General features: G+C 36.8%; 1 protein-coding gene across 1 annotated transcript in view; it reads left to right on the top strand.

Moving 5' to 3' along the window:
* The window catches only part of vstm2a (V-set and transmembrane domain containing 2A), a 57760-nt gene extending 33474 nt beyond the window's left edge, over positions 1 to 24286 (top strand). Inside the window, exons 3-5 of the mRNA XM_058765616.1 lie at positions 13617 to 13667; positions 14758 to 15097; positions 20354 to 24286. Of these exons, the coding sequence (XP_058621599.1) occupies positions 13617 to 13667; positions 14758 to 15097; positions 20354 to 20430 (468 nt within the window). The 3' untranslated portion in view covers positions 20431 to 24286. The remainder of the gene's footprint in view (positions 1 to 13616; positions 13668 to 14757; positions 15098 to 20353) is intronic.
* Positions 24287 to 24791: the final 505 nt, after the last annotated feature.

Below are 24791 nucleotides of genomic sequence, written 5' to 3'. Positions count from 1 at the left end.
AACCTTTCTAGAGCATTATATATGCCACACAAACCGCTGCAGAAATAGTTTGACACATTGTTTACTCAAGTTTTGTCAACAAGTGACAAGAACACTTGTTAACTACATTACAAGAGCCAAAATCAATCATCAGCAACATCTGTCTGGAGTCACACCGAGAGCGGTTGTCAAATACAATAATTTCCTTCATATACATATATATTCACACGTTGTTAAACAGGCCTCTCGTCTCTCCACAGGCCTGAATAATTCATGACTCACACAACAGTGTGTCTGTGCCCAGCAGTAAATGATATCATCCCTCTGGGCATTAACAAGCTTTCTCAGCATAACAAGTATGTTGCTATACCACATTTGACATGTTTCAACAATCTGTCAATGCAGAGAGCCAATTGAAACATGAAGTGGTGTAGAGTTGGTACTCACACAAAATGTATTGTGTACCAGCGGATCTGTGTGCAGAAAACCAGTTCAAAATGGGTTCAGTGGGTTCAGGAGATGTTAAGAAGTGAATGATGTCTCTCGCATGTACAGTTATGGATGCATCGCTCCACTAATGAACTCTTTCACTGCGCAGAGGAAATTACTATCACTAGATCACATTGCAGTGTTCTGATAAAAAGAGATGGTGACTGAATGCTACTGGGCAGCTCTTAGAGATATTTTATTTTATTTTATTTTATTTTATTTTATTTTATTTTATTTTATTTTATTTTATTTTATTTTATTTTATTTTATTTTATTTTATTTTATTATTTTATTTTTTATTTTATTTTTATGCACTACTTTTTTTCTTTTTTTTTTTTAGCAAAGATGCATTGAATTGATCAAAAGTGACAGTAAAGACATTTGCAATGTTACAAAATATTTATATAAAATAAATGCTATCCTTTTGAGCTTTCTTTTCATATGTGAATCCTGAAAAATAAAATGTGTCACAATTTTCATAAAAAAAAAAAAAAACATTCAGCAGCACATTGATAATAATCAGAAATGTTTGTTGAGCAGCAAATCAGCATTGACCCCAAACTTTTCATCGGTACACTGTAAAAAAATGACTGATTTTAACGGTAAAAGACGATTTTAAAGATTTTAAAATTGGTTAACAGTAAGTTCCCCTACTACAGTATATACGGTCAAAAACTGTATTGGGCATTACATGTAATTTTACGATAGTATACAGTTTTTGGAAGTGAAAAAGAATGTATAATTCACAGTGAATAAACATAAATTGACATTCCCAGAATTCCCTGCACTACATTTCACATTTGATGTTTTTTCATTGAAATAATTATGTTTTTTTTTGTTTTTTTTCTTATCAGTTGCGTAAATTAGGTTGGTATGTTACATCTAATGTTGTTAAATTAATATTTATTTCATTATTTCAGTTTCATGTGTGTTACCAGGATGGTGTTTAGTGTTTGTGTGAATGATGCTGTGCACCTTCTATATGTAGGGGACAATCAACGGCTAGCTGTGCATTAAATGATTTAAATGCATGACATGGAGGCGAAGAACCACCCGACGCGCAGCGGAGGTGCATTCAAATCGTTTAATGCACAGCTAGCTGTTTATGCCATGGTCATTTGCCAGCATTCACATATTAATGATGTTAATAATATTTGCGCTACAATATTTGACCGGAACGATAAAAATACAGAGTTATTTTCGTCTGTATTACTATTCAACTGTAACTGTATGCTACCATGGTTACCAATGTTTATAGGAAGCGCATTAATATAGAACGTGATTAAACTGACCTGGAACTACCTGTGCAGTTTAATCAACACCTGCCAGCCAATCAGAATCGAGTATTCAGACAGACCATGGCATAAACGTTAGTATTTAAAAGCAGCTTGCGATGAGCTTTGCTTCATCATGTGACTTTCTCATCACCACCTGCATTTGGTGGTTATCAGTGTGTTACAAAGGTCAAAACAGATTTCAGTACTTCGATAGGTTGGTATATTAACATTATGTCAGTTAACGAAATTATGTTTTTTAAATGTAAATTTAGGTTAAATCCGTATGTAACATGGGGAGTGTGACAATGGAGTTGAGGATCAAAATGCAAGGCTTTATTAAGAGCGTTGTCAGACAGGTGTGGTCAAACAATGACAAACAACGATATCCGAGGCAAGGCATACAAACACCAACTCTCGCCGGCGGCTACTGAGAAGCTACGAGGCCTTTGTTTACTGCTGAAGCCGGACCTCGAAACCGCGGCCTCGCCTACTGACGCTACCCGCACAAGGCGGCGTCGCAAGCGGTGTGAGAGAGAACGGAAGCGCGGTAAGTGCGGAGGTATAAGAGCTAGGCTGAGGGCTAACCCCAAAAGACCGGCTCTTCCAACACTCATGCTCTCAAATGTCCACTCTCTGGAAAATAAACTGACAGCTCAGTCGATCTACACAGCATGAGGCAAGGGATTGTTGTGTGCTTGTTTTCACTGAAACATGGCTAAAGGACAACATCCCGGACTCCGCCATTCAGCTGCACGGGCTAAACTGCTACCGAGCAGACAGAGATTCATCACTGTCTGGTAAGACTCGCGGGGGTGGCTTGTGTGTGTATATCAACAAACAATGGTGTAACAATGCTGCGGTAGTATCAAAACACTGTTCGTCGCTGGTGGAGTTTGTGTTTGTGAAGTGTCGACCGTTCTATCTGCCGCGGGAGTTCACGGCCATTGTTATTGTCGCGGTATACATCCCACCGTGTGCAAACGCCAAGGACGTGCTTCGTGAACTGTATAGCGCCATCAGCGAACAACAAACAAATAACCCCGACGGCTGACAACATACCTGGACGTGAACTGAGAGACTGTGCTGCACAGCTGACGGATGTCCTAACAGACATCTTCAACACCTCGCTGAGCCAGGCAGTCGTCCCCACGTGTCTCAAATCCAACTCCATAATCCCAGTACCAAAGAAGTCACATGTGTCCTGTCTGAATGACTATCGTCCCATAGCACTGACCCCAATCATGATGAAGTGCTTTGAGAGGTTAGTCATGCATCACATCAAGTCCAGTCTCCCAAACACGCTGGACCCATTCCAGTTTGCATATCATCCAAACCGTTCCACGGACGATGCAATATCCACCACTCTCCACCTAGCTCTTACTCACCTGGAACAGAAAGACTCCTATGTAAGAATGCTGTTCATCGACTTCAGCTCAGCATTCAACACAATAATCCCACAACAGCTCATCCACAAACTAAACCTGCTGGGCCTTAACACCTCCATCTGTAATTGGATCCTGGACTTTTTAACTGCAAGACCTCAGTCAGTCCGTGTCGGCCGCAACACCTCGAGCACTACCACACTGAGCACAGGTGCCCCACAAGGCCGTGTGCTCAGCCCGCTGCTCTTCACGCTGCTGACCCACGACTGCACTGCCAAGTCCAGCTCCAACCACATCATCAAGTTCGCTGATGACACAACTGTGGTAGGCCTCATCAGCAACAACGATGAAACGCACTACAGAGAGGAAGTGGCACAGCTGGCTGAATGGTGTGGTGCTAACAACCTGTCCCTCAATGTGGGTAAGACAAAAGAGGTTGTGATGAACTTCTGGAGAAACTCTGTTGACCACCCCCCACTGACCATCGACGGCTCAACCGTGGAGAGAGTCGGTAGCACTAAATTCCTGGGGGTGCACATCACAAAGGATCTCACCTGGACCACCAACATCACGTCACTCAACAAGAAGGGACAACAGCGCCTCTACTTTCTCCGTCGGCTGAAAAGGGCAAGTCTCCCTCCACCCATCCTCACTAGCTTTTACAGGGGCACCATTTGAGAGTGTGCTGACCAGCTGCATCACTGTCTGGTATGGGAACTGCAGTGCTGCTGACCACAAGACCCTACAACGGACGGTGAACACTGCCGCAAAGATCATCGGTGCCCCTCTTCCCTCCATCCTGGACATTTTCCTTGCACGATGCTCCAGCAAGGCCTCCAGCATCGTGAAGGACCCCACCCACCCCTCCCACAAACTCTTCCAGCTCCTGCCATCAGGAAAAAGGTACCGGAGTATCAAAGCTTGTTCTGTCAGATTGCTCAACAGCTTTTTTCCCCATGCTGTGAGAGCACTTAACTCCAATCTCCCTGTCCCCGCTCTGAAACCATGAACACCTCAGCCCCCCAACTCATAAATAACTATTGACAAATTTTTCCTAAGTGCAATTCTGAGTGTGCTACACACAGGTGAGTGAGCTATACAAATCACCTGTAGTAACGCACTCGTCCCACTATATGCACACTAGACACTTTCTATAAACACTCCCTGTAACAAAGACTCAATAGCATAATATATGTTTACTTGAATATTGCACTACAAAATAATGTGTACTGGAGCATTGCACTACTAAATCGTTTGCACTATGCGCTGCTTCCCACAAAATCTCTCTTCTGAACAATTTAATGTACAAAATATATATTTCCTGCACAATTTCATGTACAAATATCTCTTTAGCACTATTTCATGTACAGTATTTATGTAAAGTTCTTGTACAGTCTCAGTTTGTGTACGTGTAGTCAGCTAGGTATAGTATTTATAGTATATGTGTAGTCAGATGGTTAAACTGTTGTATAGCTCTATTGTTTTTCCTATATTTGCATTGTTGTATGTTTATCTCATGTTTAACTAGTATGTAGCACCGTGGTCCTGTGAGACACGACATTTCGTTCCACTATATGTCCACACATGTAGCAGAATGACAATAAAGCTCTCAACTCAACTGATTTGAAACAGGTGACCAGATAAGACACATAGACATTTATTAAATATTAAATTGATTTACGTTACATCACCAGCTCTATTCCAAAGACATGAAAACATTATGAAAATATTGGCAACATTAATTGAATGCACTCAAACTTTGATGACAGTAATAAATACCTCCAATGTAAATGTAAATCTCGATGCGTTTAATTGAGAAAACTGCCTGAGTGTGTGAAATAGTAACTGGATTAATCGTTACCTGCGTGGTCTCAGAAGCAAAGCCCCCTGTGTGCCTGCGCATTATCTGCTGTAGTGTTTGGAAATCTGCAGATGCACACACATTTATTTCATTGCACAGAGCCCAGATGTCATTAAGCGAGGAGTTGAACATGTTCCACAAACTCCATGTGCTGCCTCAGCCATATTTCATCTGCTTGGATGGCTGTAAAGCAAGGCCATCATAATGCATCACTGTTTTTACGCCACATTCGCACAGCATACAAGAGCAATATAATAACTTGTTGAAGTTCAGCCAGCTTTAGGTTGATGAAACTGTGCGCTGAGCGGATATGGAATGGAGCCGGTGTGTGTGTGTATGTGTGTGTGTGTGTGTGAGAGAGAGAGAACGTTTCAGAAGTGTGTATCTAATCATATTGTTTGCCCTGAGAACAAAAACACACTGCTCAATATCCTCATAAAGAGGGAGATATAGATTCATAATAACGATATCCTCAAGGTTCAGCCACAGAGATCCGAGGGCTTCATCTCCATCTCCGCAGTGAAATATGTTTGACGGCTGTGGCCATTCAAGTGAGATATGTTTATATCTTAATATAGATGATGCCATCCTTCTTCCCTGACATTAATTTAGTGTCGGGGACCTCGGAGCCTCGTGCATTATGCAAAATAATTGCAGGGGCACATTTTACAAGAAGTCAATTTCAGCGGGCATGAAGAACGACAGTTTGCTGTAATGAAGAGCGTAAGAATCACAAATGACGAGTCAATACTAGCAGAGGTATTAGTGCGGCAGGCGGTGGAGCGTTTCCACACGTAAAAATGAAGCAAAACACATGTTGTTTTTGTTTGTCACATTACTAAACTTGTGAACGTATAATACTTTATGTAAACATTAATTCCTACTGTATGTGCTCAATAATGAAAAATGCACAATAAATCAGACCAAAAACATTAATTCACCATCTTAAATTCCTATATTTTGCTTGCTTGCTTATTTATTTATTGCCTTGTTGAAGCTAGACAATACCTGTGCATTAGATGCTGTCATTGTATAGAATAGAGAAAAGTTATATAAAATATAAAAACAACACACACACTTATAGTATATACACACACAAATTAGAAATTACTACTCAAAATATAATTTAAAGTCATTATTTTGTTAGATATGGCATTGAAATGGCATTACAGAAAGAAATGTTTTGATTTAACATTATATAAATAATATATTGATAAAAAAAATGTCAAAAGATCAAATGATGCTCTCAAACTAAAACTAAACTGAAATCGCCAGCAAGTCTCTGTCTTAATGAGCGAGTCATTGAATCAATCATTCAACCGATTCATTCAAAAATAAAGCAAGTTACTGCCTATGAATCATTGAATTATTGACTCATTATTGAAAAAAAAAAAGAAAGGATTAATTTAGTAACAAAATGTATGGCTTTGTTCTGAACTATTATCATTTGCAAAATTAAGTAAAAACAGACAATATTGTCTAAAATGTAACAAAATGTCCTTCTTGTTTATTAAACCATTGTGTAAAATCAATATCACATTAGCAATGGTGCAGATGTTAAGGAAAAGCGGCACTCTTGCTAGTGTGATACTGCTAAACAATATTTTTCCCCCTTATGTCTTGAATTTTAGGCTCATATAATTGCATTCTCATAGGCTTCATCACAGAGTCAGTCGTCCTGCATCATGATCATCAGACACTGAATCAATTATATTATATTTTTCATTGAACTATCCCTTTAAATAGCAGGCTTGGAGCATATCGGTGAGTTCATGAAATAAAGAGTCACCATTTGCAGCACAAGCCAAATACTACTTAGAAGTCAATGCTGAACACCCAGAACCGCTAGTGAAATTGGAAATTCATTAGAGCACATTTAGTTTAATTGTATTTGATTTTAATGGGAGGCTACTGGAGGTCCAGCTAAATGGCCGGTATGTTAGCAGAGATACGAGATCTGAGCGTAATGGAGATCAACGGCCCGTATTAGGCAGACGTCAGCTCTGAGTGAGTTATCTGGACACACGAGTCCTTCTTCTGCTCTAAAAGCTTACTTTCAACAACCTGATATTATTGAGGACTTCTGCAAATAATTTAAATCCCTTCCACAAAACATAATTTTATTACTCAGTATTTTGTTTTTATTTTCCAGTAAAACTTTCTAAATGTCTTTAAAACTAGATGCATTTATTTGTTTAATATAACAGGATTTATATCCTGAGAATATGAAATGCATTTAAAAGAGAATATTATTGAATCAAGTTGGTATTTTTTAAGCATAAACTTAATTACGTTTAGTTTGAGTTATGCTTAAAATGTAAAAGAATGCCAGTTGGGCAAAAAGTGTGTGTGTGTGTGTGTGTATGTATGTATGCATGTATTTATTTATTTATGTTTTTGGCCACTGTTATAACAATAATATAACAAACATAAGAGCATGTTGTACTTTTTCGTTTTGTAGTGAATGAAGCTCATTGATAATACTGTGAATACTGTGTAAATTCGGATCCTGACTCTCACCAGACTCTGTCTGAGAAAAACTTACTTACACAATAATTGGCCTCAGGTCTGGAGAGTTTGATGTGCTTGATAAGAGTAAACCACTTTCATTTTCTGCTTGTCCTGCTCTGAAATTTCACATCAGCTATTTGCCACACAATCGGACACAATCCAGATAAATAAATTTGGAGAAAAATGTCAGTTCTGAAGTTTTTGTGGTTTTGATTTTTCTCTGGTCTATATGACATTGCCTCTAACATGATTAATTCATTCCACGAGTGAAAGTGAGTTGCATTCAGCTGGTCATGTGATCATAACGAGAGGACCCACTGCATGTCAAATAAAGCTTTTATTATTCATCTCATGTGAGTCTACATGCTTTTCAAGTACATTCATGTGTAAAACGTTTAATGAGGGTAAAATTACTGAGGCCACTTTCAAAACCTTATAGCATCTGTTTTATTTGTTTTATATTTATAATTTTTATGTTTTCTATTTCTATTCTTCTATTTTAGTTTTATTATAGTTTTATTCATCATTATTTCAGTTTTAGACTGTAAGAAATTATATTGTAAATAATTGTAATTGTAAAATTGTAAATAAAATAGATTACTGGAGTTTTTTTCAGTCTTTCTACTGGAATGGACATTTCTAATCTGTCATTCCTACTGAAAAAAATGTCATATTTAAATATATCTGTAATTACACATTTTTAATGATGAAGTACATTAACTTATATATTTAAAGTACAATAAAAATTATAAGCAAGTATTCCGCATGTACTTTAGTAGTCAACACATTAAGTACTTTTTTAAAAGTGTGACAAAATATTATTAAAATATTTAAAATGTACTTTAAAGTAAATTTTAATTTGAAATTATTACGATGTGCACTTTTGTAATAATAAGTGTACTTACTGTAATAATAGACCATGTTCATGACTGTGTTTCTTAACACACTTACCATAAGTAGCCTTCATTAATATAATCTGCAAGTGTATGTTTAATACTTTGTTCATAAGGTTTACTATGAGTCTCAACATGAACTTCTACAGCTTTATCTTCTGCGGTTCAATTTGCCAGTCATTTCCAGAAAGTGTCTCTCTATCCTTGCTTGCCTCTCTGTAAAAGCGCAGTAAAGTTGCAGCATTCAGTACGGTGTTGTTGATATCATGTGGCAGCATGAGGAGCCTCTGCGGTCAAGCTCAATCCTGTCAAAATGTCATTTTCCACTTTTTCCCATCTAAATAAACGAGGCCTACTAAAAATCAATGCATAAAGTGAATCTGGGTTCAAACTGTGTGGCATCGGCTCATCAGGCGTCTTCATTTGAGCGCATTTTCAAGGTGTTCTCCCCAAAGGTTAGCTGGGATGAAGCCTGAGCAGATAATACTTCCGGAGAGCCACAAGCAAACATGACATTATTTGCGTTAAGGATGAGCATGTTTACCATGGATCTAATCTGTTCCTTATTGCTTAATTTAAAACCAATTGGCTCAGACCTCAAGCAGATGAAGTTCATTATTCGGCCGCGTGTCGTCGGAAGCGTTATTCCTCTTTAGCCTGATTTATTTTGTGCTGATTGTTTTTTGATGTGCTGCTTTTTGAATATTTCAAACTCCTTAAAGAGCAGAAAACGGTGCCTGCAGTGCCATCTGTTCCTGCGCCGCTTCTAATGAATCATTGTTGGGTTTAGCTCCGGTGACGGAAACACCTCTCACCGTCTGCGTGTCGTCCCTAAACAAACAATTAACTGCGCTTCTCAAACATTCAGAGTTTTTAATAGCGTCGTTTGTAACAGAGCAACAATTCAAGGTCACTGCAACTCAAGCTTGAGTGTTTCTTTTCTCTCTCTGTTATTAGAAACTTATGGATATGGTATTTCTGAGACGATAATGATAACCGATAATCAACAGCTTGCCATTTTGATGCTCAATTATTTGACCTTTTGTGCTCTAACAGCAGGATAATTAGCTGATTAATTAAAAAACAACCCTTCATGCAAAATCAAGTCATTTGAAAGTTTAAAAGTGTAAAAGTGATCTGACCGACAAATTAGTTGAACTGTTTTTAGCATAATGCTTTATGAAGCAGAAAGTGATGTGAACAAACAGCCACAAATGTCCGTTTGACACATATGACCACCATTTAAACATAATAAAAATAAAAAGAATATATATATAATAAAAAAAATAATAATAATAAATTGCATGGATGGAAAACAATAAAGGGATTGTTCACACAGGACCAAGGTCGTAAAATGTATTATGTAACTTTTTGAATGTGTTTTTATATGTTGTGTATGAACACACAAAGAGATCAGTGAGTTTAGGTCATATATAAACATTACACAAAACAATATCAGGGATATTAGTTAAAACCTTTTTTTTTTTTTTTAATTGCTTGGAATAAACGTTAACTGAAATAGAATTTATATATTTCTCATTTCCATTTAGTTTAACTTCATGTACTAAAATAAATGAAACTGAGATCAAAGTAATAATAAAATAACTATATGAACACACACACACACACACACACACACACACACTACAGGTTAGGGATGCAATGGTATTTAATTTCTGATGATTGTCATGCTAAGGCCAATAAATATAAAAGAATAAAAATATTATTATTTCATCTAAAATAAAAATAAATAATAATAATAATAATTATGGAAAAGTTCATTTATTTCAGTAATTTAACTCAAATTGTGAAACTCGTGTATTAAATAAATTCAATGCACACAGACTGAAGTAGTTTAAGTCTTTGGTTCTTTTAATTGTGATGATTTTGGCTCACATTTAACAAAAACCCACCGATTCACTCTCAACAAATTAGAATATGGTGACATGCCAATCAGCTAATCAACTCAAAACACCTGCAAAGGTTTCCTGAGCCTTCAAAATGGTCTCTCAGTTTGGTTCACTAGGCTACACAATCACGGGGAAGACTGCTGATCTGACAGTTGTCCAGAAGACAATCATTGACACCCTTCACAAGGAGGGTAAGCCACAAACATTCATTGCCAAAGAAGCTGGCTGTTCACAGAGTGCTGTATCCAAGCATGTTAACAGAAAGTTGAGTGGAAGGAAAAAGTGTGGAAGAAAAAGATGCACAACCAACCGAGAGAACCGCAGCCTTATGAGGACTGTCAAGCAAAATCGATTCAAGAATTTGGGTGAACTTCACAAGGAATGGACTGAGGCTGGGGTCAAGGCATCAAGAGCCACCACACACAGACGTGTCAAGGAATTTGGCTACAGTTGTCGTATTCCTCTTGTTAAGCCACTCCTGAACCACAGACAGTGTCAGAGGCGTCTTACCTGGGCTAAGAAGAAGAACTGGACTGGTGCCCGGTGGTCCAAAGTCCTCTTTTCAGATGAGAGCAAGTTTTGTATTTCAATTGGAAACCAAGGTCCTAGAGTCTGGAGGAAGGGTGGAGAAGCTCATAGCCCAAGTTGCTTGAAGTCCAGTGTTAAGTTTCCACAGTCTGTGATGATTTGGGGTGCAATGTCATGTGCTGGTGTTGGTCCATTGTGTTTTTTGAAAACCAAAGTCACTGAACCCGTTTACCAATAAATTTTGGAGCACTTCATGCTTCCTTCTGCTGACCAGCTTTTTAAAGATGCTGATTTCATTTTCCAGCAGGATTTGGCACCTGCCCACACTGCCAAAAGTACCAAAAGTTGGTTCAATGACCATGGTGTTGGTGTGCTTGACTGGCCAGCAAAACTCACCAGACCTGAACCCCAGAGAGAATCTACGGGGTATTGTCAAGAGGAAAATGAGAAACAAGAGACCAAAACATGCAGATGAGCTGAAGGCCACTGTCAAAGAAACCTGGGCTTCCATACCACCTCAGCAGTGCCACAAACTGATCACCTCCATGCCACGCCGAACTGAGGCAGTAATTAAAGCAAAAGGAGCCCCTACCAAGTATTGAGTACATATACAGTAAATTGACATACTTTCCAGAAGGCCAACAATTCACTAAAAATGTTTTTTTTTTATTGGTCTTATGAAGTATTCTAATTTGTTGAGATAGTGAATTGGTGGGTTTTTGTTAAATGTGAGCCAAAATCATCACAATTAAAAGAACCAAAGACTTAAACTACTTCAGTCTGTGTGCATTGAATTTATTTAATACACAAGTTTCACAATTTGAGTCACAAATTGAATGTTGATTGCTGATTACTCTGTAGCAAAAAGAAAAATAAACTAAAAAATTATTAAGAACAAACAGCCAGTATGGATTCCTTTATCTGAAAGTGATGTTACCAGAACTAAGGTTGAGCGTAGTGATGCTTATTTACATTTTCTTAATATTTTAAAGCGTTCAATACTCATTTTCCACAACAGTACCATCTGCTCTTTCTCATTTTCAAAAGTGAAGGCTGGAACGCACTACACGTCTCTCAAAATCTGAACAGATTTTAAACACTATTAGGCATCACACATTTGCCAACTTAGTAAATATTTACAGAGGAAAACTGGGCATGACTGAGGATCACACTGAAGGCGTCTTTACTCAGCTGAGTTAAGGCTGCTCTGTGCCTGCTTAAAATTCTGTGTTAACACATAATGCCACATAAAAGCCAAACTAAATTATGCTTGCTCTGACCCACCTCAAGCTCTAATGTCAAAGTACTGTATAAAGGTGCTATTTATGCGACCTGTGAGCAGCATTAAACAGTCTGTGTGAAGACCCTTCAGAAGCACTTCTGTGCCACCTGTGCAGTGTTAATTAGTAAAATCAGCTGAGATAAGATCAATGAAGTTGCAAAGACTAAAGTCTCAAAACCAAAGAGATATTCTTTATAGAAGTTAAGACGCGACCAGATTCGCAAAACACCGCCCAAACGTATATGCAAAGAAAGAAGGCGGAACTATTATTCTCGCTGTAGTGTTGTTGCTGGAGACGCTGTGTTTCGTTGTGAAAGTGAAAGTACTTAAAAAGGACACAACTAGAAATCAGTGGTTAAGTTGTGTTTACAACACTGTTCCAGAACAGTTCAACCCAAATATTAGAGTGTGTGCGGCGCAATTTACGGAGGACTATTTCCTGAACCTGGAAGAGTAGCCTACTGTCTGTGCACAAAGACTGTTTCTATAAAGTGGGGCAATTCCAACTTTGCAAGGACAGTCTGGTGCTTCTGCCTGTAAGTATATTTTCTTATTTAAAGAATTTGCTGACGATTCAAATGTGAGTTTTAAGACAGTAAAAAGATAGTATAAGCCATTATAACTAGTAATTATGTCCCCACTGGATGCAACAAATGCCTCGTTTATAATGGGTTTTATTGTTTTTGTGTCGTCGCGCCGGGACACGGCATCCTGTCTGATGAGGCGTAACATTTCCGTCACATGCTTGAGGTATTCGGCCAATCACAAAGCACTAGATAGCTGGCCAATTAGAGCACACCTCGCTTCTCAGAACGATGAGCTCTGTAAAAATTGACGCGTTTCAGAAAGGCGGAGCATAGAGGAGCAACGATAATGTACAGTATGTGGAAAATAATGTGTTTTTTTTTTAACCTTAAACCGCATAAACACATTGCATTACACAAACTAATGTTCTTTTAACAACCTCATATGACCCCTTTAACATGTATTTGTGAAAACACAAGAAGTAGTTTTACTTTATCTCCACATTTGTATAATTGTCAACAATTTTGTTGACAGATGATTGGACTAGATTTATGAAATGTGTCTGGAAACCTGTTATCACAGAAACAAGACTTCCCTGCAGTTTCCACCAAAAATATGTGAATGAATGAATGAATGACATTACAATAGTAATGTATTTCTGTCTCAGAATTATTATTATTTTATTATTACTACTATTTATTATTGTTGTTATTATTATTATTATTAATATTATTATTATCATTATTATTATTATTTTCATTGCGGTGAAATCCAAATTAACTTCAGCTATTGTTCACATTTTATGCCCTGAATGTTGAGCTAATTTTTCCTTGTGGTATTGAATATCAATAATTTTAGGGCATCAAATTTACAAATTTCAGGACCATTACGACACTAGTCATCACAGCATTATAATCTACAGATTTAATCTTAAATGCAAGAGACTCTAAACACTCTTCTTGTTGTTCTGTGTGAGCAGATGGAGTTGATTCCAGATCTGGATCCTGATGAAGAAGGGACTAAAATAAGTGTGAGTATGTGATATATGGCTATATGATACAGTAAATTATTACATGTCTATGATTTTTGGGTGAACAGTCCCTTTAATAAAGCTGTTCAGTACAGGCGATTTGTAAACTTAAACCCAGTAAAGCCTTACATATATATATATATATATATATATATATATATATATACATACAGTATATCTCATCTTTTTTTTTTTTTTTGCAGTTTACTTAAACTTTATACAAAATCGAAAAAGAAAAGTATCATATTTGATACATCAGTCTATTAAAAGTAAAACAGTCTGATTTAGTAAGAATACAGATGGCAAAAATATGCAATTTGGTGCAGATGCTGCAATTTATATCATGAAATTCTGATGATTGCAATGTAAATATTGTAGATTCTCATATAAAATGATCTAAATATAAGCTGTCACTCTATATCTCCAATAATATGTCTTAGTAAGATGAGACTGAAATGATCCAAACATATAATGCAATGCAATCCAATGCTGATTGAGAGATCAATAAATAAATGCTCCTCAGAAGATGTGAGATGTTTTGGAGGCTTGTGAAGATCATTCCTCCGCTGAGGAACAGTGAAAGTAAAGCTTCTGGAAACAAACACTCCTCAAAAGATCCTGATGATCAGATTTGAGACACACTGATTTTCCTGAAAAAATGATTGATGGAGAATCAAGTAAAGCTGAGCTGCTTCAGTCCAGTAAGTGTTCATCTGGAAATATGACTGCAGTTATGCTGACGCTTACTTGATAAAAATCAGTCAAGATTTGACAGCAGAAAGATACGAGAAGCAGCAGCTGACGCTGAACGTCTGTACAATTACACTAAAAGAGCTTTTACTGGATAAAAACCTCTAAACTATCAATCAGACGACAGAAGGTGTGAAGAAGATTGTGTGCGACAGCAAAGCTTGATCAGGCTTTTGTGCATCAAATATGATGCAGTAGGCTTTGTAGGGTTAAATAACTTGATGGCACCTTCTACTGTTATGAAAGGCCTCTAAAGCAAAGACACTAGCAAATAAAGGTGTTATCGGTTGGTCTACAGCAGCGAGTTCATCTGAGGATTTGTCTTCGGTTCTCTTCACAGACAGTCAAGGTCCAAGGCAATGACATCTCCCACAAGCTGCAGATCTCTCGGGTGAGCAAGAACGACGAGGGTCTGTACGAATGCCGTGTCACAGATGCTAACTACGGAGAGCTGAAGGAGTACAAGGCTCAAGCCTACCTTAAAGTCAACGCCACAATCCGCCCGCGCAACAGGGCCATTAAGAAGAGCTCTCCGCTGCACCTGACCGATAAGAAACCCCGCAAGAGCAGCTCGGCTCTCGGCCAGGACAACAACGGCATGAGCTCTGACCAGAGGTCCCAGGCCACTTCTACCTCGCAGACCTCACACTCCAAAACAGTGGAGCACAGCACAGGGTCAGGTACGAGTTGCTGCACGCTTGTTTCTGTCTCTAATTTTCGGTCATAGCGTTTCAACATGCTTGCGGATTGCATTAAGAAACAGCTTCAGTGCATCAGATTTCATTAGTAATCGTCTGTGATGCCATAGAATGATAGATATTGCAGTGTTCAGGGGACTTTAAAATCAAAGGTGGTTTTGTGCCACTGTATTAAATATTATGCACTACTGGGAGGGGGGGGGAGCCATTCTTCTGCTAAATGACTTTAATAGTGTTTAAATTTGCATTTACAGTATGCACATAATAATGAATATTTGAGCAAGATATTTATGGCCAGTTACTGCAAGTATAATAAGCTACATTTAATAACTTCAGTGTTTATGTAATTGGAATTCAAACTTAGCCAGTTTGTAAAGTTTTACATTACATGCTTTTATTGCAATTATAATACTTGTACACTTTCATTGCAATATAAAAATGTATTTGAGAGTTTTACCGTGAGGGAAAACAATGCAACCAGTTAGATTAACGACGTCATATTATTGCAAATTAAAATATAAAAATATATGTATATGTAATAGAGTTGTTAATAGGTTTTATTTGAACTGTTGTAGAACTAGTAATTGAGTTTAGAAACTGTCAGCAGGCAATAAATAGCAGGCCTATAATTTCATTGACTGAAGGTATTATATTGAGCTCAAAATAGCAAATATATTCCTTTAATGAAAGCAAAATTTGTTTTATTAAAAAAAAAGAAATTCATTTTATGAAACAAACATGCATAATTTGTGTCAATTAATAATTATTTACATCATGGTATTACATCCAGATTATACTGACCTCAAAATAGCAAATGTATTCCTCTTTTGAAAGAAAACTTTACCACAATATTTAATACAGGGACATGTTAATCAGCAGATTAACATGCAAAAATCTGATTTATATTAATTTGACACAGAGCTTATTAGAATCCATGTGGCAGATTTAAAATCACAAACAAATTGCGCATCCTTGTGACATGAAAAAATATATATATATATATACAGTATATATATATATATATATATATATACTGTATATATATATATTTTTTTTTTCACTGGCAAATATTTGGGCCAGATCTTGAATATTTTGATGGCAAGTATTGATAGTCTACAGTGAGATCAGGTGTGTGGTGGTGTAAAAAAAAGATTTTAAATCGGGTGATATTTAACAACTTGTTACAAAGTCTAAGACATGAACAATGCAAATAGCCATGTACAAGATGAAAGAACAACTATTTAAATCCAGATTCAGCTGCTGAATATGAATTGGATTTGAAACGAGATGGAGAAACAGAATGAAGAATTACAATTCTAAGAGATAAGAAATGAAAAGAAAATAATAAACTTGCTATAAATGTAATATTTCATACTATTGTTATTTGCAATTCATAAAAAGTGAAATATGGCACAATAAATAGGGTATTCCCATTTATTAATAATCAATGTTTGAAGTGCTTATAGACAATTAACTTTGTTTACATTATACATACAAAGCTGAAATTTAAATGTGCATTTCCGGGAATACATCCATTTTGCTCAATTAGTGTAACTTATTCAAGTAGCGTCTTAAATCATTCTGGACTGATGAAATTGAGTAACCTTGTTGAACATCTTTGAATTCCAAATCAATAAATTTCTCTTCCTGTCATTTTAAATCAAATTCCTGCACACTGTGGCCAATTCAATTCAACTCTCAAATTCTAATTTGTATAAAAGCCAGTTCTTACATTCTGAACTCTCCAAAACCAGCAGAGGTCTTACAAACCATTTGAGCTAACAAGAAAAAAAAAAGACTGAAAGGATGCTGGAAAATATAAAAAGAATAAAGAAGGTTCTGATCAATAAATCAAGCATCTAGATGATTAAAATTTTTTGCACGGAGATTCTTCTAACATATCATTTGTACGGCATGTAAAATGAGTGGAGGTCAGATTAATTGGATACACATGCTGTATACCTTTACTATGATTACGTCTGAGTTGTATTACTTGAACATGAGTACTCTGAGCTCTTTTAACCTTCGAGAACCTTCACTACAGCAGCATCAGCGAGCTGTAATTACAGCTGCTGACATTCTGGCATGACTCATATTCTTCCTTACAGCTAATCAGATGCGACTGGTAATGAACGTATAGATGCGATGCATAATCGACAGAGCATTTCGGCCCAGAGTAAAGAGGGCCGGCAGGAATGATTAATTATTCCCTGCAAGCAGACGAAGGGAGGGACGCTTCGGGCCGATGCGATTGCTTGTTTCAGGAAGGTTCCCGTTCGGCTTGATCACCTCGGGCCAAATGAGATCTGGCAGAGAGGAGCAGAGGGTCATGGGAGGATCCTGGTCTCCTCTCTGATACAGAGCTCCACTCCCACCGCCGGAAAAATCCCATAAATGTCACTGTGATTTACTGAATATTTCATTTCCCATTTCCTCTTTGTTGCCTTGTTTTTGTGGGTTTTATGGCCAGTGTGAATCCTTGAGCTTCTCCCGTTCTCTTCTGCAGTCGATGCAGGTGTGCAATAAGTTCAGAGCGGAATCAGATCGCATTTGCTTTGAAGTCTTCAGGCCTTGTATCGCACCTAATTTCATTGTTCAAAGGAGGTGTAGAAAAAAATATGAGGGAAAAACAACAGGAAATGCAGTTCAAAAATCCAGGTGTATTTATAGCACTTTGCGGGAAATGGAACACGATCAAACCTGCTAACAATAGGGCCAAGAAAGTGGAAGAGATTCATCATTTATCAAAGCCTTCCCATACATCCCTGCACCACTAAAAACCATTTTATTAAATTAACGCTTTATCCGTGTCTTAACTTCCTTCCAGCGCAGAGCCGTAGTTGTGTTTCTCAGTAACACAGCTGTCAGCACATAGGTTGTTTTAAAAATACTCTGAAAAGCCTTTAGAAAGGCAGGCTGGGCTGCAGGAGGCTCCACATTAATCCCTTTTCATGGCGTAATGGCAGTTTTCAGCTTGATTTATATGGGGAGGTTTTAGCAGGAGGCCTCTGTGAATAGGTAGATAGCGTCTTCTTTATTTACACAGACCAGTAAAACCAGACTATTTTGTGGTACCTGTGAGGTTTAGAGTTGTTTTGGTTGCACTTTGTGTTAAAAAAAAAAGTAATAATATTAGTAATATGTGACCCTGGACCACAAAAGCAGTCATAAGTAGCACAGGTATATTTGTAGCAATAGCCAAAAATATTGATTTGTCTTTTATGCCAAAAATCATTAGGATATGAAATAAAGATTCTGTTCAATGAAGATATTTTGTAAATGTTCTATTGTAAATATATCAAAATTAAATTTTTGATTAGTAATGTGCATTGCATAGAACTTCATTTGCACAAATTTAAAGGCTATTTTCTCAATATTTAGATTTGTTTGCATCCTCAGATTCCAAATTTATCTCAGCCAATCTCAGCCAAATATTGTCCTATCCTAACAAACCATACATCAATGGAAAACTTATTTATTCAGCTTATGATGTATAAGTCTCAATTTCTAAAAATTGACCCTTATGACTGGTTTTGTGATCCAGGGTCACATATTAATAAGAGTTGCACATATGTGTGCATCACGGGTCTGAATGACCTCGTTGCTTGCAGAGAGATGTAAGCAAATGAAGAGTTCAGATGCAAAAGCCTCTAAATGCTGTTTGAAATTTTCTTCTAAAATGAGTATATTTTTATCAGGCTCCTGTGTGTAGGTTCAGTAATTTCACTTTTATAGCAATAAATTGGTTATTTTCATTAACATTAAAGTGAAATGACTGAACGTAGCATAGGAACCTGAGAAAAATGCTAATTTTAGAAGAAAATTTCAAATGGCACTTAAAGGCTTTTGCATCTGAACTCTTCAAATATACCCACTTTTATTAGATGCTGTGCTGACAATAGCTCTCATAATGAGGGCCAAAATGGTCCATGTACCTGGAAACATGCTCAAAACCTTCATAGATCCCTGGCCTACACTCAGTGTGTTGACAAAATGGTCAAAACACATCATCGTTGATGCAAAATAAATTTATGCACACTCCAGAAAACCCACTTCAGCTTAACACCTAAATGTTTATGCAAATATTTATAAATTGCAAATTGATTTGCATATCATCAAATTTACTTGCATATCAAGTGTTTATATTCAGGATTTCTTAAAAAACAAATAGGAACTTTGAATTAAAAAATGAAAGACTAAAAACTAATGCATATTATATTTAGATGTAAATTATGCCTGTGCTCAAAATTTTAGTGGTGTTTTGCTTTATTTAATTATTAATGTCTAATATAGTTTTAATTTCATTTTTAGCTTTAATTATTTAAGAACATCAAGTTAAACTAAATGAAAATGATCAACATTGCCTTAGAAACCAGATGAAAGAAATATATATTCTTTTTTTTTTTTTATTTTAGTTAAATATTATAACCGTTTTCTATAAGAAGTGTGTTGACAACACAAACAAATGCGCATTTTGACTTATGCAAAACTCCAGGAAATCCACTTCAGCTTAACACATAAACTTGTATGCCAAAACTGAAGAATATGCAAATAATAATTCTGTAATTCTGTATCAAGCATTTACATTCAGGATTTCTTACATGCAAATTCAAAATTTGCATACAAACAAGTGCATGCAAAGCCAGCAATTAGTTAATAAGTATTACAAATGCACATCATATTTTAATTAATGCAAATTATGCCTGGAATTGCCTGTGCTCAAAACTTTTAAAGAAACTCCTCGTTGGTCTATAAATAGTGTTTCCGTCACCGTTTCTGCAAAACAAATGAACAAACATTTTGTCTTATGCAAAACTCCAAACGAATCCACCTTAGCTTAGCACATTTCTCAATATTCATGCAAAAGTTTATGCTATTTTTAATTTGCATGTAAAACTTATAGACATAAAAACAGTTAGACGGAAAGCCAGCAGTTAGTTAATTACATTATCTCCATATGCAACTTATTATTGTGGAACAGCTTGCAATCATGTACAATATGTATGGAAAGACCTGAATCATCACAGTTAATTTGCTGTATTGAAGCAATTCTTTTTGCAATATAATGCGACGTGCAATAAATGACGAGCAAAAACCTGTCAGTTTGAAGCATTCTTACGCTATTAGCCCATGTCATGTATAATCAAGTCTAGATGGGCGCGTTTTGTTTGTATTTGCGATGAAGTGCTTCTGTTTTGCCTTTCCGTTCAGCGTCCGTTCTCTCTTCTCTCCCCACAGGTACGAGGATATCCACGAGTAATGGACTCGCTATTCTCCTCCTCACGTCCGGCCTCATGAGAGGAGTGTGGCTATAGTGACTCCTTTTCCCAGAATCACTCTTATTTCAGAGCCAAGAGAAAATTGCCTGCTATTTGGCCGGAGCGGACGGCACAGTCGTCCCTCAACACTGCACCCAACGTAGTCTAATGATCATCACCAGAAGCACCTTCCTTTCTAAAGCCTAAGAGAAGGAAACTGCCATAGCGGACACGTGCTTCACGCTCCAAATCAAACTCCAGACCCAACAAACGGACACGGACTCTTATGGGATCTTGCACCTCTTATATATATATGTTTTTGGGTTGGTTTATGTTGACCTTTTATCTCCAGCTGTGAATTTAATACATGCTCTGAAGTTGCGAAGAGTCTATATTTGTGTAAAATATGAATATATGAACAGATATACAGTATATATATATATATATATAGTATTTGATTTCAAATTCCCTCCACTCTGTACAGCTGTCATTCACTCGTTGTGTATTCACATGCAAAAACAGCCTTGAAGTGAAAATAACTGCATCGCAGCTTAGTACATATTGTGTCTGGATCGCTAATTGAGCTCAGCTTGACTGTGTGGTAAATCACGGTTGTTATTTGTTGCTTTATTTTTTGGCATAATAAATGTGAGTGTATTCTTTTGCCCCTCCGTTCTGTCGGTAACGCGTGAGAATCACGTTAAGTTCGCACGTTGCATGTTGTGTTGTGAACATAGCAGTCTATGGCTGGAATCAAATCACACACTCAATAATGCCATTTCAGAGCATTTTTCAGTGCATTTGAAAATATATTGTTTGTTTGGCTCTTATTTACTTTTTTTGGAGAGTGTAAGGTCAGACGAATCGATCAAAATAAATGTCCTGAGCTTTCAACCTTCACATCGCTAAAGGTGTTACATGACATTCAGCACTATTGAATGCTGTGATTGTGTCCTCCTAAACATCTCAAGTATGATTCACCTACATTTAAGTGCTGGAGATGATTGCTTTTCACCTCTTGAAGCCGCTGTCATTTCCGTGGTTGTTTGCCATCTTCAAAATCACGTTGCATTATGGATTTCCACTAAAGCTGACAAAATCAATAGTCGTTGACAATTGGTTTTCTCATCTTTTTTTGTTCATTTAAAATGGAACGGCTCTGTACTTTCTGACTAAAAGATAATATGTATTTGCATTTGTCCTCTTATTTTGACTGCAGATTGCAAGTCAATAAGGGGGTGACATTTTCCCCAAAGCAAGTCAGCATTGCAACAGTTTAGCTTATTCTTATGCAAAAGTCACTCGGTCCAAACCTAAACTGACCCTAATTATTTAACATCACAAGTGACTGAACACAATATGACACCAAAACATTCTCTGCTGCAGGCGAAATGAAGAAGAAACTCACTGACAGATCTTATTCTGAGATTAATAACCAAGATACAGCTTGGGAAAAAAGCATCGAATTTCATATTCCTTCATGATGCCCTGATCACTGTATTTTAAAAGCGATGGTAGTGGTTGAAAATAAGATGGTGACATTTAACCAACACTGTGTTATCAACAAGAACAAGACGTCCCTTAAGGAATGTCAAGGTTTTGAAAGGAATCTGAAGCTGCGGTTGATGGAATTCATTCAGTTTGACATTCTGCTCTTGTATTGATGTCTTGAGGTGTTTTATATCATTTAACCAAAGACTGCTGAGATAGGCACATTGCAGTACTGTTTACAAAACACATAAGAGCCCCATGTATTATGCCAAATCTGCGCTGGCTTTCTGAAAACTCATTTTCTCACTCATGGTGGAGTCAAGTGTTGTGTTTGTTCCTCAATTTTGGCTTTCGAGGTAGTTGTATTGTGATTACGCTTGGATTAAAACATAAGAAAGAGAATCTCTCAACAACAAACACAAAACCAACATAAAATGCTGTTAAAATACTGTCACGTAAGGGTTAGGTAAAGGCTTCATGTAGCGATTTTTATCCTGCACTAACAAATTTTTCTTTTCAGTCAAAACCTCTGTTATACAATTGATGCAAAATACACAATATGGTTAATTATACTGTGTTTATGTTATAAAATATTAGTATAGTTATATGTTTTTTTTTTTTTTTTATGTTTAAAATGCTTGGCATGTAGCAAATCAGTCACAAGACAGCCACTTGCATTTAAAATGTATGATACTTGAGGCAAAAACATTTGATATGTTATGCCAGTTTATCAGTGAATAATAACACAAAAAGTTTTCAAATGGGTTCAGATGATTTGAAAAATTGTGCATGGATAGAACTGGCTACTTTTATTGTGCATTAAAGGTAGATTAGCCATTTTTTTGCGCCACAGCTGGAAAAAATAAATAAATAAATAAAGCTTGACAATTTTGGCAGAAAATGCTAATTAAAAACAGAAAATGTGAAGAAAATAAAAAAATAAAAGTTGAAGAAAACTATCAAGTAATGGGTAAATGATGACAAAATGTTACAATTGTTACATTATAATGTTGCAGGATAAAAGTTGTTGCACTGATGTTTCCTTTAGAAGTTTCTGGCTCCGGCCCGGACGCTGTAATGTAAACTTAGCAAAGTTTATTTGTACTTTGACGGCTGTAGTGATCCTGATCCTTAAACGAGACCATGACACAAAAAAAATGCACCATGATATTTCTTTGAATAATGAGACGGGTCGTGCAATAGAAGGTTGTTCAGCAAGATTCTTGCCAAATTGTACTCTTCATAATTGGAAGACTAATCATAAAACCAGCTGGAAGCTCTAAATTCTCCATAGATTTATGGGCATATGTGAGTTAGAGAGCAGCTTCTGTCCGAGAGTGGTAATGTACGGCATAGGTTTGTTGATTTGAGTAGGTTGATCTACATTAAACTTTGTTTTTAAGACAGCACTTTAAATAGGGCACACGACGATGATGAAGAAGATCCACATTTTGTGTGCTGTAAATAGACGAAACAACTAAACTAAATCCATCAGCTGCATTTTAACACAGGACGTCTGCGGTTATAAATACAGTTGGGTTGTCATCCTTCAAAACCAAACTCATTTAATTAAAACGTTTATGTAGACAAGTGTTTTGAATGGGATTCAGATGAATATATTTGATGCCTTGTACAGCCTGAGTAAAATTCACTGTAAACTAAAACAAGCCGCATGGTTTATTTCCATTTCGTATTTGTTTCCATTTTTAATCTGAAAGGACAAATTGTATATTGTATATGTGTATGGATTTATTGAAAGGACAGAAATGCTATATGTGCGTTTTTGTGTTGCCATCTGTCTGGAGAACTCTACGGGACAGACTTTCCGTCCTTTGGGAAACCGTTTTGGCCAAACCTCTGGAGATATTGGCTGGATTTTGCAAAGCTGAATCTGACAGAACAGAGATTACGTTTGACGAAACAGAGACTCTTTGTGTTCCCAAAACAATAAGCGAAGATGGAGCCGCTTCTTGGATCTCTGGATGTTGTTTTGGATGCGTACGTGTTGATTTCTGCATGTGATGAATCCACTGTACAAGCATATGGAGAGCAATCCTTGCACTCCCAGGATCTGTATTTCAGAAAGTCATCATCCGGAGGGTTCAGATCTTCTTCAAATGCGTCATCACAAGGAATCGGTGTATATATGGATCACCTCTTTGCCATCTTGTTGGAGTCATAATTAAATGTTTACTGGACTCTTTCAAATACATGACATGATTAAAATGTAAAGCTGTCATGGCTGAGCAAAGCTGAGTTTGTAATATAAGACAAAATGAGCCAAATTTTAATAAACTATCTTCACGGGCTGTCTAGATACAGATTTTTTTATGAGACGTGCAGCGTGATTTACAGACAGTATGCGGTGCATCGATTTTCCAGAGCCGTTTTATTTTTATTGCTGAAAGGAGCCGCTCGTGTATCGTCTGCAGATGTGCTTTAAAAGATCTGACGTTTGAAGAACATCCTGCTAAATAAGAGTTTGATCAGATAGTGGATGATTGATTGAGTATGAGAGAAAAGATACAACATGTCGCTGTATAAAGTGCTCAAAGGCATTTCCACACCATGAAATATGAAATAATTAAACCGCTTTAAAGCAATCTTCAGTTTTATTCATTCACCTCAAAAACAAATACAGAACAGAGCAAAGAAAAAAAAAAAAAAAAATAGACAGAGAAGCAAGTTAATATGTCTCTCACTGCTTTGAAAAAAAAGTTTAAATTAGACTCATATTTGTGGCTTGTTTGGATGCCTCTATAAAGCCAGCCTGATGATTCAGCTCAACATTTTTTTTAAAATATATATTAGAGCTGTTTTATCAGGTATCCAACGCAAAGCTGCTTGAAGAAAGTATTCTAAAGACTCTGCCAGGAATGTATTTGAGTCTTATATAAATCCCGAGAGATTATGACAGGTGGCTAACG

The sequence above is a fragment of the Onychostoma macrolepis genome, chromosome 24 (assembly GCF_012432095.1).
Source record: "Onychostoma macrolepis isolate SWU-2019 chromosome 24, ASM1243209v1, whole genome shotgun sequence".
NCBI classification, from domain to species: domain Eukaryota; kingdom Metazoa; phylum Chordata; class Actinopteri; order Cypriniformes; family Cyprinidae; genus Onychostoma; species Onychostoma macrolepis.
The sequence above is the reverse complement of the archived record's forward strand: the minus strand, read 5'-3'. Positions and strand labels throughout refer to the sequence as shown.